This window comes from Embiotoca jacksoni, unplaced genomic scaffold, assembly GCF_022577435.1.
Source record: "Embiotoca jacksoni isolate LCO1_2020_lvr unplaced genomic scaffold, fEmbJac1.0.p SCAF_25, whole genome shotgun sequence".
NCBI lineage: Eukaryota > Metazoa > Chordata > Actinopteri > Embiotocidae > Embiotoca > Embiotoca jacksoni.
In genome coordinates, this window is record NW_027185376.1 from 5,051,501 (window position 1) to 5,068,404 (window position 16,904).

General features: G+C 44.2%; 1 protein-coding gene across 1 annotated transcript; it reads right to left on the reverse strand.

Annotated features, from left to right (window-relative positions):
• Positions 1 to 7,869: 7,869 nt before the first annotated feature.
• and1 (actinodin1) lies at positions 7,870 to 14,015 on the reverse strand. The gene is made up of 6 exons (XM_069159386.1): positions 13,945 to 14,015; positions 11,324 to 11,368; positions 10,847 to 10,992; positions 9,674 to 10,087; positions 9,336 to 9,581; positions 7,870 to 9,203 (listed from the first exon to the last, which is right to left on the reverse strand). The coding sequence occupies exons 1-6, from the start codon at positions 13,955 to 13,957 to the stop codon at positions 8,190 to 8,192; spliced, it is 1,878 nt and encodes a 625-aa protein (XP_069015487.1). The 5' UTR covers positions 13,958 to 14,015; the 3' UTR covers positions 7,870 to 8,189.
• Between the last annotated feature and the right edge of the window lie 2,889 nt (positions 14,016 to 16,904).

Genomic DNA, 16,904 nt, shown 5'->3' on the forward strand with positions numbered 1-16,904 from the left:
CCTCAGCTTTGAAGTATTCAGTGATACTTGAATGTTAATTACTCAACAATAACCCCAATGAAAAACAAATGCCTTATGATGATGATACTGTAACTGTGCTTAAAAAGAAAAACAGATTCAACATATTTCTATTTATTGTTTTGGGCACTGAAACGCACTGCTGCATGCAGCACATTCATGGGTCCTTCTCCCACCCGGACATCTCGTTCCTGAGAAAGCACTGACACGCACTCATATCCTTAGTGAACTTCCTGCCTCTCCCTGATGGGGTCTCGGTGCCCTTTCCTGCTGATCCTCGAAATTTGTTGTGTACTTTTCTTCTTGCCTCAGCTCTCCTCCACTTCTGGCCCCAGTTGAGCTGACGAGAAAATGTGCCACAAAAATGAAAAACTTCTCCCACACATTTTATTGGTTTTTTATTGATATATTATAAACAAAAGCAAGGTAAATGCAAGGTTTTACCTCCCAAGCTGCAGTCATACTGCGAATGTGGAAATTTCCCAGATGCACATTTTACTAGAAGCTGTTCACTTCAATGCTGGATTATAATGACACCAGTACATGTATTTTTCACTTTTTGGAACAAAAGAAAATCGCATCAGGCTTCAGTTCAGGCAGATTTCACCGAAAATCTGCAAATGAATGGTGAAGGTTTCTCACTGCACGGCTCGTCCGTGTGATGTAATGTTACAAACTTAAGCCCCCCACCCCTATAAATTCATAAGACGCTGGTAATTCAACTGCCCTTAAACAGCAGAATAGAGGATAAAGAACTTTATCCTTCAACCCTTTGCTCCATTTCTCATCCGTGAAGTCTTGCAAATGATGACAAACTGAAGGAAGCTTCTTTGGAGGGATTTTGGAGCCGGGCCAGTCTCCCCGGCGAGGGCACAGCCGGGGCTGTACCATCGTTTCGTCCGTGAACTCGGCCCGGTTTCAGCTGCACTTCAGACGGACTGTGAACAAGTTCCGACTTATTGCTTCAGGTCACCCAGGTGGAGAATAGGAAACAAATCTCCCATCGCAGTGACTCTCATATTTAATGGTAGAAAGTGACTGTTTTTGTATTAGTGGTTTTAATTTACATCCAATCGAGGGCCATCAACTTTTGTTAATATACAGAATTTATAAATAACACGGGCTCACACTGTAGTGGCAGTGGAGGTGTGTGTGTGTGTGGGGGGGGGGGGGGGTCTTTAAAGGGCATCACGGGTCCCGGTGTGAGCCTGCAAGAGGTTCTCCTGAGGCGTCGCCGGGCATACCGCAAGGAATGTGTCTGTGCCGCGGGAGGGCACGTCAGCATCACTCGGCGTGGGGCTCGGTTCCGACGCCGAGACACGCAGCCCCATGCTGGAACATGTCAGCCTCCCCGGGACGAAGGGCTCGAGGAAAACGGAGCTGTGGCACGAACTTCCCACTTTGCCTCTCTTTCTCAGAGATGCGATCGCTCCTCTTGCCAATCTCCACTTTTTCTTGGCGTCCTCCTCTACATGTGCAACAAAAGCCTAAATTTACATCCCAAATTTAAAAAATGTTAGTTCACAAAATCAATGTACTTATGTCACGGTACAGGAGTATGCTGGTTCGTGTGTTTGTGGCTTACATTTTATGTATGTTTCCTCACATTTATCATTTGACAACTATTGTATAGTCAAAGCATCCATCTCCTTCTTTAAGGGCTGTCTGTAATCATGCATGTGAGAAAACAAACGCAACCACTGTGATTTTACGGCATGTGTCATGTATACAGAACTCTTTCATATGATATTGCATCATGCCCACAGCAGACACCCCCCCCCCCCCATCTGACACGTTCCCACGGCCACGCTTGAAGGATGTTCTCATTAAAAACACGAATTTGCGAATGAACGCTGATCTTACTGTGTCTTTTTACGCAAAGGTTTATTTTCCCCGCCAAGGGTTCAAATGTGATGAGCTTTCAGCAGAGCGGCGGACGAGGCTTCTGTTTGCGGTTCTAAACAGCTGCTCTCCACTTCTGATGCGCTCGCAAACACGAACCTGAGGCACCGTGGCTCCAGATGGCGAAGCTTCGTGGCCAAACATGGAAACTTTGGGAAATGTACACAGAAAGAGGCAGGCGGGCAGAACTCGGAGAGGCGCTCGCTTACGTATTCAGACAGATTTTTATTAGAATGGACTTTGTCACGCCGAGCAAACGACTGCCCCACTTCCATAGCCCTTCAGATTTAATTTCTATAGCATTTCATTCTTTAAATTAAATGTGGGGAAAAGGCCCAACTTCTGTTCACTGCTACACCGAGGCAACTTTTGGAAAACAAGCATCACCAACTCGCCTTGGAGGAGAAAGGAGGGGGGGGGGGAAATAACTTAAGAGGCCTGGCAGTGTTTTAAAAAGTGATTAATATTTAATCAGACACGCTGCTGGCGAGGGATGTGCCCCCTTTGAGCGGCGGGATGATCAATGAGTGCTCACGGTGAAGGATAGCAAGATAAACACCAGAGCATTGCCGAGATGGCAGCGGGGAGGCAGGGACATCTATCACAACAAGGTTGCCACGACAACCTGTCGCCGGTTTGTCGCCAGGCGACCGCTTCATGCCGCTCGCCTCCGAGAGCCGTGGCCCTCGAGCGTCGCACGACACGAGATCCAACTAATCAGAGTTCCTGAAATGAGAGCAGTAAACTAAAAGAGGGGGAACTTTTGAGAGGGGACAAAACTGAAACGCGCACACACACACACGTGGCCTTCAAAAACTCTTTCTTGGTTTGTTCCAGACAATAACCACATGAGCCATACTTATGTGCCTCACACGGAGAACAGAAACAAAATTACATTTACATAATAATGTCTGAATGTGGATCGAATAATTGTTTCCAACATACCTAATATCTCGAAGTAATTAATAGTAATTTTCATGTAAATTTGGTGTGAAATTAGTTCATGGTTTTTAGTCTCAGAGCGACCCTGCACCACAACGATAAGACCACCCCTACCCCACCTCGCTCTGCATCGCCCTCTCTCTGTTTCTGTTTCTCTTCCTCGTCCTGTTAGCGCGGGGTGAAGGCGAAGAACCGTAATGACTTGAACTAGAAGGAGAAACAACCCCACGCCCTCACTGCAAACAAACGCCGGCACCACATTTATTCAGGTCCAGACGACTTCCAGTAAATTTATTCCTGACCTTGAAAATAATAGTTTTCACCAACAATGAGATTTAACCATCACTTTAACGTGGACCCAAAAAAAAAAGATTTCTTGGATTGGGCAATCGGTTAAAAAAACAAAAAAAACAAGTGTACGAGTCAAACACTGAATGTTTAAACGTGATTCATGGAGGCGCAGGTCTCCAGCGGCCTTGACCAAGAGTTTGAAAGCAAATTCAAGCTGCTGCAAAGTTTGCCGAAGGGGAGCAAGAAATGAATGAAAAACCACTGAATAACACGCGAGGTACAAATTTCCTTCAAATCCCCTCATATTAATATTGTGGGCTGTTCTTGAATCTAATCCTGCAGATTCAGAGCCTGTGAAAATCGCTGACTCGGCCTTCCTCTGACCTCAGTCTTATCTGATCGTGAGCGCAGTGGCGATGCGAGCGTGGGGCGCTCTCACTTTCTGTAAGGTACTGACCTCATGTAAAGTGCTGGAGAGATGACGATTTGTAAAACAAGTGAAACCCAGTGGCAGATTATTACACGACTGAAGGACTAAATGACTTGTTAAAATAAATTCTTCATTTATATTCGGAGCTAAAAGGACATTAAATGTTGAAGCTGTTTTTAACTCGGTTGCGAGCTGAGAGAACAAACAGAGGAGCCAAAAGCGTGACACTGGAGGCCGAGATGTTTTAGATGCGTGCAGTTAAATAATCAGTGACGCGCAGTGGAATATTCTTGCACATCAAGACGCTGTGATCTCGTCCCTTTTTAGCCTCACACCCACTGCGTCCCTGTTTCTCACCGCTTCTCCTCATCATCTTACGTCTCTCCTCTCCTGTTTTTGTTGTGTGTGTGTGTGTGTGTGTTTCTTTTTAAATAGCGTCTTTCCACTAGTTTCTTTCCCTTTGTTATTGATTCGGATCACTAATTGGAACAAAAAAAACACAAAACGAGCAGAGGTGGACCCCCCGATGCTTTTTTTTTTTTTTTTCCACCTGGCACTACAGTTCCCAGCTGTGAGCGCAAGGTGACAGAAGTCACACCGTTTTTTGTTTTTTTTTTAATCTTAGGTGATGCATCATGCTGGCACATCCAGCTGTCCATCAGACTTTGTTTGTGTTTTTTGCTCGTAATTTTATTTCAAGTGCAGGTAGAGTTTTTATTATGAGAAAAGGTCTGAATTAAAGCCATTTGATATTAGATTAACTTTAGATTTTTACATATGGCTGCTTTTTGTTTTCTACTCTTTAAAAAAAAAAAATAATAATTATGACTACGGTACAATCTTTGTTCCCATTTCTTCTTTAACTTGACAAACCTGACAAACATCAACTGGAACTAAAACAAGGTTCACATCCTGGAAACTGCTGAGAGATTTCAGCCACAGTATATTTTTGCCTTTCATTAAAGCGACTGATCGCTGTACTTGTTTTGTTTTTTTTCCCTGTTGTCATGGCTTTCCCCATGTGTGTAATAATAAACTGACTCCATATCAATTCAAAATAAATGGCCAAAATTGTCAACAAAACAACGTCTTCATCTCTAAAAGGACGATGACAAACATATCTATAAAGCAGAGCATCGCCCCGAAATTGGGATCAAATGATGACATTGAACTCTATCTATTTTTTGTTTTATCAAATCTTTGTGCCTCGTAAATAACAGAACATTTAGTTCTCAAAAGTGTTTGTGCCTGATCACAACTTGTACAAATAAAAATGAAAGTACTTCCCTGAATCCAGGCAACGCAACACAATCCACAGAAGTGCAGCAGAATACAAATGAATACCAAATGTGCCGGTTTAACAGAGTTAAATGTGGAGCTTGTACGTGCACGTTTTAACAGCTGATGACAGAACAGAGGTGTCGAGGATGTTTGCTAATTAGTTTTGACAGTGTGATCTATTGTTAGTCTTCCACAAATAATCAGATTTGACTCTTACTGACAGCAACAGCGGTGTTGTGAAGCGATGGCTAATGTTTACCATCAGCGACCACAAGAGGGAGGGAGTCCCAGCTTTAGTGTGTGTGTGTGTGTGTGTGTGTGCAGGGTTTGACTTTGTCGACAGCTGGAGGCAGACTCACTCAGATATATCGAGGGGTGAGGATCTCTTCCTTCATCGCGCACACAAACAGATGAGACACACGCCGTCTTTCACTTCTTCATTCACCCGAGTGGAGTTCGTCTCACGCTGTCTTCTTTGATTTGTTGCCCTGTGCTTGTTATCCTGCAGGAGTCTGAGGAAGAGGTTAAGATGCAGATGTCATGCCTTTTCTTAACAGCATTATTATTGTTGTTATTATTATTATTATTATTACTATTTTTTTGCAAATGTCTTTCTCTGCCTCTTCCACAAAAGAAAAGAAAATGTAACCGCAAACCTCAGCTGCCTCTAATGTCTCTGGCTGTGTGTTTATTATGTTTCTCGAGGTGGCAGCAAGCCCTGCTCGGCCTCATTGAAGAGTCACTAATCAGTTTGAGGGTCTACGTATCGTATCCTGCCGCTCAATGTTAAATAAAGAATTACAAAATGTGGCATAACCAAAAGCTGCTGTTAATGCAGCCGAGTTTCCCGCAGGAATTCTATTATTGAATTCTATTCATTTACGATCAGGCGTGTATTATCTTTGCTTCAACGTGAATTCAAATGAATAAATTACAAATATTCCCTCTTCTGGCAGAGCATAGCGTCTGCGTTGGTACACAACATGGCATGACATTGTTTATCTAATACTTTAAACGAACTCATGGATTGTGCATCGTTCTGCTCTACAAAAACAAAACATCAGATTTGGTCAAATTGAGTCGGACTTTTTAACTTTGTACGTTACCATATAAACTTTATTACGCCAAAGAAATATGCAGTTTTAGTGAAGACTAAAATGACCCTATCTGTGCTGCGCTAGCTGTGACTGGCGTTATGGCCGTAGTTACAGCTAGTTTGACCATTTTTACGGCGGGTTTTTTTTTGCATTGTAAAAGAAAATGAAGTTTAATGCTCCAAGATGTCAGTAACTAGTAACTAGTTTTATATATAAATACAGCAGCTAATCCCAGTGGAGAAAAACACCAGATTCAAAATGATTTTTAAAGGAACTGTGACCGCACTTTGGCCAGCTGTAGGGATATTTCAACAAGTCACAGGAACATAAAAAGAGTCCAGTTAAAGGCACTTTTTGCAATATTGGCTTCAGAGATCGTCCAGTTCACATAAAGTTTGAGTTTAATTTGGTGTCGTTTACTTACTATTTCAAGATAAAATGCACTTTTCAGGTATTATCAGCAAGTTGATTCGATAAGGACACATCTGGAGGAGAAATCACAGAACAAAAGGGAGAAGACAAAAACCAGTCCTGTGAACATAAAAAAGACAAAGCAATACATTTTAGTCATGAATTCGTTTGCAGTGGAAATGTTTGTCAGAAAAGATTTATGGTAATTCCTTTGGATGAGGGTTTTTCAGCAAAGCAGAACATCGGACTTATTGTGGGACTTCAGCATATAAATGAACATCTCTTACATTCAAGCCGGACGAGTTAACAAAATGCTGATTGAGCCAATCGCCAGCTAACTTCTGTAATTCAAAGTATAGAGTTTTTAAATCTGGTGTCTGGTGAGACATTCCCGCGCTGGCTGGATGAATACAAACTGGGCATCCTCTATGAGAAGAACATGCGCCCCATAGACTTCCACCTTTCACACTTACGTTAGCTCTATGCTAACTTGGATGGGGATTCAGTCCTGCAGCTCATATCAACTTTCCAAACGTTATCGCAGACCGAACGGAATAAAATTCTGGAGTCATTTCGCATTTTGGGGTTATGACACATTTTAATTTCTTTTATCCACCATTTTAAAGCCACAACAAAGTAGCAAAGCACAGCGGATGATGTAAGGTTTTTGTAATTACTCTCGCTGGCACACGGGGGAGACAAAAGTTCTGCAAGTTCAAAACGGGTCAAAGAGGTCAGCAGTCAGATTCAGTTTAGCAGAAAGCATAATTAGGATCGGGTTTGGTCAAAGCTAAGTTTGATTGATTGATGAATAGACAAGAATCTTAAAGAACTTCTGAGTTATTCTCAAACGTGTTATCTTTAATTGTTTAGAAAGGTCAGGTTTGCTTATTTCTTACTGTCTTTATCTCAACCACTGTAAAGGTTGAGCTGGCATTTTCCTGCAGTGCTGCGTCTCCGACTCTGATGTTGGAAGACAACTCCTCAGTCGACTTCCTTCTATTTGTCTTTGTTTAAAGTTCATCACACTAAGTGTAATTTGATTTGAATCCATTTGCAGCCTCCCAAATGAATTTATCCTTCGAGTGGAAATTTACAGTAAACAAATACTCCGATGCTTTCACAGCTGCGAACCCAATCAGCCGTTCAAAAGGAGGCGCTTTTACATTTGAACCAACTCTCTTCTTCTTCTGGGTGAATGTTCAGCTGACTGTCGCGTTAGCAGAAAGGACTGTTCGTAGTTTTATCTACCCTGCTAGGTGCTTTTTAGCATCCGTCTTTTTGATACGTGATTAACCAAAGGACACTTTCTCAGATCTGTCCTTCACTATTTCCACTCAAACGGTGTCAAGATCCAGGAAATAAAACGCAAGAACAGCTTTCGAGAGCTTTTTATTAGGACATTCAAACTGAAAAAAAAAAAAAAAATCTTTACATAATCCATCACTGACAAAAAGCAACAAACATTTTGAGAAAAAAGAAAAAGAAAAAGGGAGAGATGCATAGATACAGAAGCAAAGCTGAGGATTGAGACGTCATTACACATTTGAGTGGTTGGAAAAGGGGTTCGAGGTGGAAAGTAGAAAGCGACGCGGCGAAGCATAGAAAGGTGTTCCAGCAACGTTTCTGAGCGTGCTCCGATCAGCCGGAAGCTTTGTTTGGATGTACGTGCGTGTACTTGCTCATCGGGTCCATAGACTTCATCTGCGTCCCGTATCTGGTCCAGTTAGAACTGCGTGAGGCGTTCAAGGGCTAAGCTACAAGAACCCATGGGACTGTGTATTCGTGTCCGTCTGCATGCACGAGTGTTGGCATGTTTATTTCTTGCGGTAGTCGTCCGGGTAAGCCCCGTGATCATCCTGGTCTGGGTACTGGTCTCCGTAGTGCCTCAGTATGTCCTGGAGGCTGGGCATGCCCTGCTGCGAGGGCGGCTGGTAAGACGTGCGAGGCTCCTCCTGGCCGCTCTGGTAGGGCTCCGCCTCGTACTGCTCTCGCTCGTGCTGCTCGCTCTCCGCCGCCCCCTGGCTGTGGTCCTCCTCGGCGCGGTGCTCGGGCTGGGTGTCGGCGCGGCCCTGCTCGGGCTCGTAGCGACGCAGGCGGCAGTCGCGGTCGTACTCGGGGTCGCAGTGCGGGTTGGGCGGCTCCAGGACTCCGTTGCGGGTGCCGTCGGAGTTCAGGTGGGGCTCGTAGGCCTCGGCGGGGTAGGGGACACGGCGGTGAACTCCGGAGCGAGGCTCGCTGGGCTTCACGGGGTAGCACTCGCGGTCGTAGCCGATGAAGCAGTCGTAGCCCTCCTTGGTTTTACCCGGGGGGCCCAGAGGGTGGCGCTCCTCCTGGGCGGGCTCCTCATAGCTGGGCTGGGAAAAGGGAAACTGCTGCCTGGGGGTGGGAGGGCCGCGGCGGTGAACGGCAGCCGCCGCCTCACGGATCGCGGAGAAAGGATCGTTGGGGTTGGACTCGGCAGCAGCTGCCGCGCGCGGAGCGTACTGGTCATTGACTTGAGCATGGGACATGAATCGGCGCAGCGCGGCATACGGGTCGGACGCTGAAGGAGGAGGAGCTTGGGCGCTAGCCTGGCGGTACATAGCGTAAGGATCAGTAACTCTGTTAGCGTTAGCGTAAGCATCCCTAAATACAGCATAGGGGTCGTTGTTCTGCTCGGCTGCAGAAGGGGCGGCACGGATAGCGGCAGCCTCATCTTTCTCCCCGTTTTTGTACGACTCTGGGGGAGTGGCTAATCTGGTGGCGGTAAGAGGGTTGCAGCCTTCTTCGAAAATCGGGTTGCAGGATCCGGGGCCGGCGGAGACTGCAGGGCTAGGAGCACGTGCAGCCTGGGGGCGGAAGGATCCCAGAAAAAAACAAAAAAAACACCGTAAGTTAGGATAGTCAAGGCACAGATGCAAATGTTAACGTACAGAACTGAAAGTGTTCGAACTGAATAAGTAGAATGAACAAAGCAGTACCGCGGCGTAGGCACAGCGGGGATCCCGGAGTGGATCGCAGTTGGGGTACTGCAGGTAGAGACCAGAGGGGGCTTTCTGCACCAGCTTGGGTTTGCAGCTGGGGTTTTTCGTGGGGTCGCAGCCGAGGTGGGCGTACGAGGGGGCGGACCCAGCGGAGGGCGTGTACCCGTGGGCGGCCCTCAGGTGGTACTGCAGACACTCAACGTCTTCAGGGGCGCAGACACGCAGCAGCTCGGCCTTCTGCTCCTGGAGCAAACAGAGGCAGATATTTTTGGGAGTTAACGTTGCACTAAAGAAAGTGAACTGGAGAAAAAAACAAATGCTGTGTAATAGCATACCTTGGAAAGGAAAGGCACCGCGGATGGAGCGTAGTAGTAATAGCCCGACTGCGGGTCCTTGGCTGAAGCAGCAGAGCGGACGTACAGAGGGGCGGGGGATTTGACTGGTGCCGGGGCGGGGGTGGCAGCTGGGAGCACCAGGGGCTGGTAGGGGCTCTTGCCCTGGACCAAAGCAATATACAGGCAGTAAGGGTCCTTGGTGGGGTTGCAGGTTTTGATTGGCGCAGGTTTGGGGGGCTCTGGTTTGGGTGTGGGCCTGTCGGTGTAGGAAGCGACGCAGTTGGGGTCCTCAGTATCCGCGCAGGACTTGTAGATATCCCCCAGGTGGCGCAGGTAGGCCTTGTAGGAGCGACGTCCATCGGCGCGGTTCTTGTTCTGGAGGTAGGCCAGATAGATGCGATCCATCTCCTGAACCTGAGGGGAGGACAGGTTTATTCATGAGCAACTTGCCAACTACTTGCCACAACTTACAACCTGCCAATGATCCATTTTAACTGCAGAAAATTATCTGGAGAAACTTCCCAAATCATTCCTGCAGCAACAATGGAGTGTTGAGAAATGCTGCAGGCGTAGATTAAATGGGTAGAAGTGACCACAGTTGGACGAGTTGAAGCTGGATGCCCTGCTCACCTACACCCCCCCAAACATGCCTCTCCTACGGGCCTAATATTTAATTAATGATGGAGTTATTTTCAGTAGGACCACCAGAACAGTGATGAAAAGCGGTGAATTTAACAAGTGACATCATAATGACTTGTGGAAGAAATTTGCTGACTTTTGTATTTCATGAGAAGTTGATGCTTTTTGAATGGGACTCTATTTAGCCAGAGGTTTTTAAGAACCAGCCCCCCAGTGGCCCTCACTGGTATTGCACTTTAAGACACTTCTGCATCGGCTTCACTTTCAGGCCTGAAGACTTCACTCATTTGAGACGCTAAAACGCTTCGCTCAGCTAATTACAAGTAGTCATTTTACATTTCATTAATATAAAAAAAATATATATTGATAAGAGCAGCTTTAAAATGAATGAAAACATCGCTTTTCAATACTAAACAACATTTTGTTTCAAACTAAAAAGGGTGAGGCGTCCCTTTAAGACTTTCATTAAATGGAAGCAGTCGGTGTAGACACCGGTAATTTTCTTCACGTGTGTGTGTGTTCGTGTTTTCTTACTGCCTCCTGGTTGCCGTTGTCAGTGAAGTACTTGTACCAGCCCCAGAAGTCAGAGTGCTGTTTGTACCAGCTGATGTTCCTGCGGTTGCGGATGAGCCTCCGGTGCATCGCAGCAGTGGTCGCCCTCTCCTGGATGCTTTCCCCCGCTGAGGTGCAGGACAGAGACAGAGGAAGGTCACTGCTGATCCAAGGGCTTCCACATCACATTCAAAGACTTCCCAGTGACTTTTAAACTTTCCAAAACATTCAAGGACTTAAAATTTATTAAAGCTTTTTTTTTTGTTTTTTTTTACTTGCCAGGAAAAAAAAAATGCTGCTATAACACACGAAATATCAATTACAGGGTTAAGTGTTGATGCTACATTAAAGCCAGGTGAGGTGCTGTATTAATCAAAAAGTACTTTTTTTTTTTTAGAAAATAAACACCTGTGTAATATATTTAAAGGTAAAAAAAAAAAAAAAAAATCACATATTTACCATCTCCTTTGATCTTCTGCACAACCGGTCCAGCAGACAAGAGTGCTACAAAAACAGACAGAAGATCCATAAATCGCGTTATTCTCTCTAATCGGATTTCTTTGTCTAAGTGAGAATTTGACATTAAACCTCAAACACTAGCAGGCTGATATTATTCATTAAACGGGGGGAAGGAGTAATTGGCTCATGCCTGAAGCGCTGGCGGCAGCAGCAGCAGCAGCAGCAGCACTTTGTAGATTTTTATAGGAGAGCCTGTAACACTGAACCCCATGCTGAGGCTCTCAAAGAGCTGCGTGTGCACTCGCGTCGTCTGCGTGCACGTATGTGAAACGCACGCGCACCGCTTGACCCCAACATACATGAGGGGAACAGCAGAGTCAGCGCTTCTCCGCGGTCTCTTTCATCTCCGCGGGGAAAAGGTGTTAATGCCTTACAGAGAGGAGGAGGAGGAGGAGGAGGAGGAAGAAGAAAAGGAGAACGGATGACAGGTTTAAAACAAAATATCCAGGGAGGAGGCGGAATAATGCCGGGGCGCGTGTGGGAAGTGTGTGGGGGGGGGGACATCAATCTCCCGATAAAAAAAAAAATTGAATAACAGAGTTTTGATTGGAGCAATCACAAAGACGGGATGTGCGCTGTAGCGTAGAGAAGAAAGCTGGTATGAATCTGCAGATAAAAACAGGACCAAAGAAGGAGAAGTGAAGGTGACCCGGGGTGATGGGGCGGTGAGGAGGAGGAGGAGGAGGAGGAAGGTGGGCTAAATGATGCTGGCTCAGCGTATCCGCTGTATTATTTTTTACGAGCCTGTTAAAAAGGCGGCTGGCACATCTGGAAACTGCACAGCTTTAAGAGGAGGATGGAGGAGGAGGAGGAGGTGATGCTGACAGGTACTCATTTTTTTTTTACCCTGCCGGTACCGATGAAAGGAATTCCTCCTCCTCCTCCTCCTTGTAGTATTTTACCCTTTTAACCAGTGTAACTTTAAAAAAAAAAAGCATTTTAAAGGAAAAGAAGAGATGTAAGCGGAGCCCCGCCCCTTTGTAAATGTGTCAATCATGTCAACTGGAAACAGGTGGCAGAGGAGCAACCTGTCTTCATGTCCAGACATTACTGATGATGTATGGACATCACATGGCAGTCTCCAACCTTTTTTTTTTCCCCCAGTGAGAGCTACTAAAAAAAGCTACTTAAAATAAAATAGAATTTATTCACATAGCTGAGCTCCACCCAAATCAGCTGAATAAGCCTCTTCTGATGTGACCAGTAGCAAAAAAAAAAAAAAAGGCATATTTGCGAGACAGATAAGCTGCTTAAACAATTCAATACATCCACCGTATTTCTCTGCGATAAAAATCACATCAAGATTGTTTAAATCTTTTTTTTTTTTTTTTTTAGTTTGTTTGCGTCCAAAATCCGCAATTTCGCAATCACGCCTCTTTTTTTTTTTTCTTTTTTTTTTATTTTTTATTTTTTTGCCGCCGTTTTATCTGCCTTAACCGTAAATGCACGGATTTCATAAAATAAATGTTACATAAGGTCATCATAGAAAAATGCCCATTTCATCAAATTGTAGCGACGCTGTTATGAATGTAAATGACCGTTTAAAAAAAAAAAAAAAAAAAAAAAAACAACCACCGTATCACTGCCACACATTAAGAGGTAATAGCTGACATTTTTCATCAATGCGTGCCGTGATAGTCGTCGCTTCAATGAGTCATTTGCCCACAGCACAGTGTCTTCCTCACCTCGTGATTATTCAGTATTTCAATCTGTAAAAAAAATCAAATAAAAATCCTGAAAGATGCTTTTCTGTTTTTCATTTTTGGAGGGTGAAGAAACGTTTGTCAGGCTGCGATTCTCTTATTTTTCCAAGAACAAATCTGAGATGTGAGGGTTGAGGACTCACCTGAGTCAACAGTCCTTCAGATGCTCTTTGGTTCTGTAATGAGCGGAGTGTCGGAAACTTTTTTAAGGAGTTTTTTTTTTTTTTTTTTTTTGCTGCAAAGGTCAGCTTTGAAAAAAAGTTGTCTTTTAGTTGCTTTAATCTGATGAATCCAGACCGTTTTTCTAAAAGAGCGGCCGTATGTGAAGGGTTTTGACTAATCAAAGTGCACAACCATAAAAAAAACAAACCCCACTGTGGATGAGAGTTTGTTTTGATGGAAAATATCAAACGTTGAGGAAATTTGAGGGCTTTTTTTGGGTGTTTATAAGTGAAACAAGTATTTAAAGTAAATATCTTTTGAGTTTTCTGACAAAACATTTAAATAAAAAAATGTTTGGGGCAATTTTCTGCCATTTTTTTGGACTACATGATTATTTAATAGGAAAAATAAAAGCTCACTTGATGATGAAAACTACCAAATTACCTAGAATGAACTCGTTCTCTATAAAAAAGTGAAACTTTTAGATACTTAAAGTTGATACTTACCTGTTTTTATTTGAGTATACCTTTTTGTTATCCCTACTTTTACTTTTTTTTTTTTTTTTTTAACTTTTCTACTTTACAAACGTTCTCGTTAAGACACTGGAAGTTAAAACCTCCGTGACGTCTATCTGACACGCCTGTCCTCGGTGATGCGACCTTGCTTGTGATGCGCGGTCTCCCGCCGCGTACTCACCAGGCAGCAGCATCACGGCCAGCAGAGCGGTGATTAGCACACCGGAGAAGCTGGTTCTCCTCCGTTCGGCCATGTCTGGACCTCCTCCTCTAAAAACCCCCCCCAAAAAAACCAAAAGGAAAGACACACTTGTTTAAAAGAAGGATCTACTCCCCAAACTTCACACTTTGATCACTTTTGTGCCTTTTAAAAATACACAAATATTTGCTGCTTTGCAAAAAATTGGCTTTGACAGAACCAGGTGTGTTTTTTTTTCAGGAGTCAAACTTCAACCTGAACTTGAAACTCCTTTTGGGAAGTACCTGAAACTAAAGCTCGTCTCGGGTCTCTTACCTGCGGTAGGTTTATCAGCGTTGTCCGTCTGCAGACTCCCAAGAAGCTGGACTGGCCCTGAAGACTCGGTCCTCCAGGTGTGTGTGTGTAGTGTGTAGTGTTTTCTGAGTGTTTGTGTGTGTGTGTGTGTGTGTGTGTTTGGCAGGGACTCCTGGTGCACCCGGTTTCCTGCAGCCCTTCTTGCAGACTGCCCTGACAGAGATGGGATCCCGCAAGGTTATAAACTGAGCCCGTCATCTCTTGACACACACACAAAAAGGCACACGGGGGGGACCACCTGAGGGGGTCGAGGGCGACCTCAACGGCACGCCGGATTGGCTGAAAGTTCCAGCCAATTGGAGGCACCGTAATTAAAGACAGGAAAGAGGGAGAAGGTGGGAGGGTTCGGAGTCGAGATGGAGACGTGGAAAATGGGGGTTAAAGAAGTCGCCTCAAGTGGTGTCTTTTTTTATTTTATTTTTATTTTTTTTTAATTGAAGTCACTTCATGATCAATAATTCACTCTGTGAAAATCTTCACACTCTGGATTTGTTTTATGTTTTTTGGGGGGGATGAAATGATGACTCCTGATCGAGTAAAAACAAAGACGAGAGAAAGGACAGAGGACAGAAAACACAAGGCAGTAATGAAGGGGATTAAAGGTGCCACATAAGCACTTCTCAGAGACCTCAGAGGGCCAAACCACACCTTCTGTCTAACACACACACATACACACACACACTCACATACACACACACACACACACACACACACACACACTCACATACACATACACACTCACATACACACACACATACACACACTCGCACACACACACACACTCACATACACACACACACACATACACACACACACACACACACACACATACACACACACACACACACACTCACATACACACACACACACTCACATACACATACACACTCAAATACACACACACACTCACATACACACACACACACATACACACACACACACACACACTCACACACACACTCACACACACTCATATACATACACACTCACACACACTCACATACACACACACACACACTCACACACACACTCATATACATACACACTCATACACACTCACTCACACACACACCACGAAGGCACAGCTGGTCTACACATGAGGAATTTCATAATCTACAGTTTCCTCCTCAGTTTAACTGTGTTCAGGCATGCCAGCCTTGTAACACACACGCACACACAGGCACACGCACACACACGCACGCTCACACGCACACACACACAGGTACACACAGGCGGTAACTTCAGTGGAAAAGCTCCGTCGCGGTGATGCCTGATGCAATAACGCCGTATGTGACTGGTTATGACTGTAATTCAGTTTAAACGTTCGGCAGCGTTATGAGGTTTGTGTCCAGAGCGGCTTCTGAAGGTGGTTTTATTAGTTCATAGAGAATTTTCACTTTAAAAAATTCAGTTTTTATTTCATAGATAAAGTGATTCAAGCCCAAATTAAATCTTGTGTGTTTTTTTTTTTATGAACAAAATGACTTCAGAATGTTTCTACTATTGTGGGGTGTATTCAATTTAGGGAGAACAGCTGGCATGTGGACACGTAAGCTTGTTTATGCACACAGACTAAACTATAGTTGGACTACCTGTTGGTACTTTTTTGTTGGGGGATTTCTATTGTGGTGTGAGCCAGTAGTTTGCGGCTGAAAAAGTCCCTGAAGACATGATTTTATATTGGGTTTTTTTCTTGGTAAAGTTAAAGCTTTTTGGAAAATAAAAATCCTCATTAAATCTTTAATGATCCCAAAGCACTGTGGCATTTGTAATCTGAAATTCAAGTGTAAACGCTCGTAAAAATCCCCGCAACGTGACGAGATTTTGAATTTGTATTTATGAAAAATAACTAATGAGAATTTATTCGCGTCCAAGAGCTGAATTTCCTGCTCGCTGTCGTGTTTAACGTCGGCCTGTGAAGCGACTTCAGACGCCTCCTGTGATTTGACAAGACTGCAAAACTAAAGCGAACCAACTGTCATTGGAATTAAATTCAGATGTTGCTGCGTTCTGATTGGTTCTGTAATTATGTGACATCATCTAGTTCCAACCAATCCCCACTCACTCAAAAAAAAAAACAGAAATCAGGCATGAAATTTGGCAAAAATACGTTTTCAGGTCTTTTACGTTCTGCGGCTGCTTTTTTTTTTTTTTATCTTGGCGACCCGAAACTGGAGAGATTTCACAAACTGGGATGTCCAAATTACACCCTCCATTGTTCTTCATGATAAAAACTTCGTTAACAGCATTTCACCTCCTGTGTTTAATGTGAAGATGTTTTGTTCGTAGTCGATGGTTTATCACTAGCTGGCATTAATCGTCGGTGGAAGCGTCGGCAGGCGTCATTTTTCCCGTTGCCACGGTTTCAAAACGTGCACCAACATCTTTGGCTATTAAAAGTTATGGGTGAAAGAAAATGTTAAAATTTCTTCCCCGAGTTTGTCCTTTTTAAGGCGGCGTTTTCACGACACGCACAGACAACCAATAGTATGCTGTAAATTGACTTCCGGTCATTTTTGTTGAGTCGAGCAATTTTAGCTTCCGGAAAGTCTTTTTTTGTTGTTGTTGTTGGATTCCAGACGTAAGTT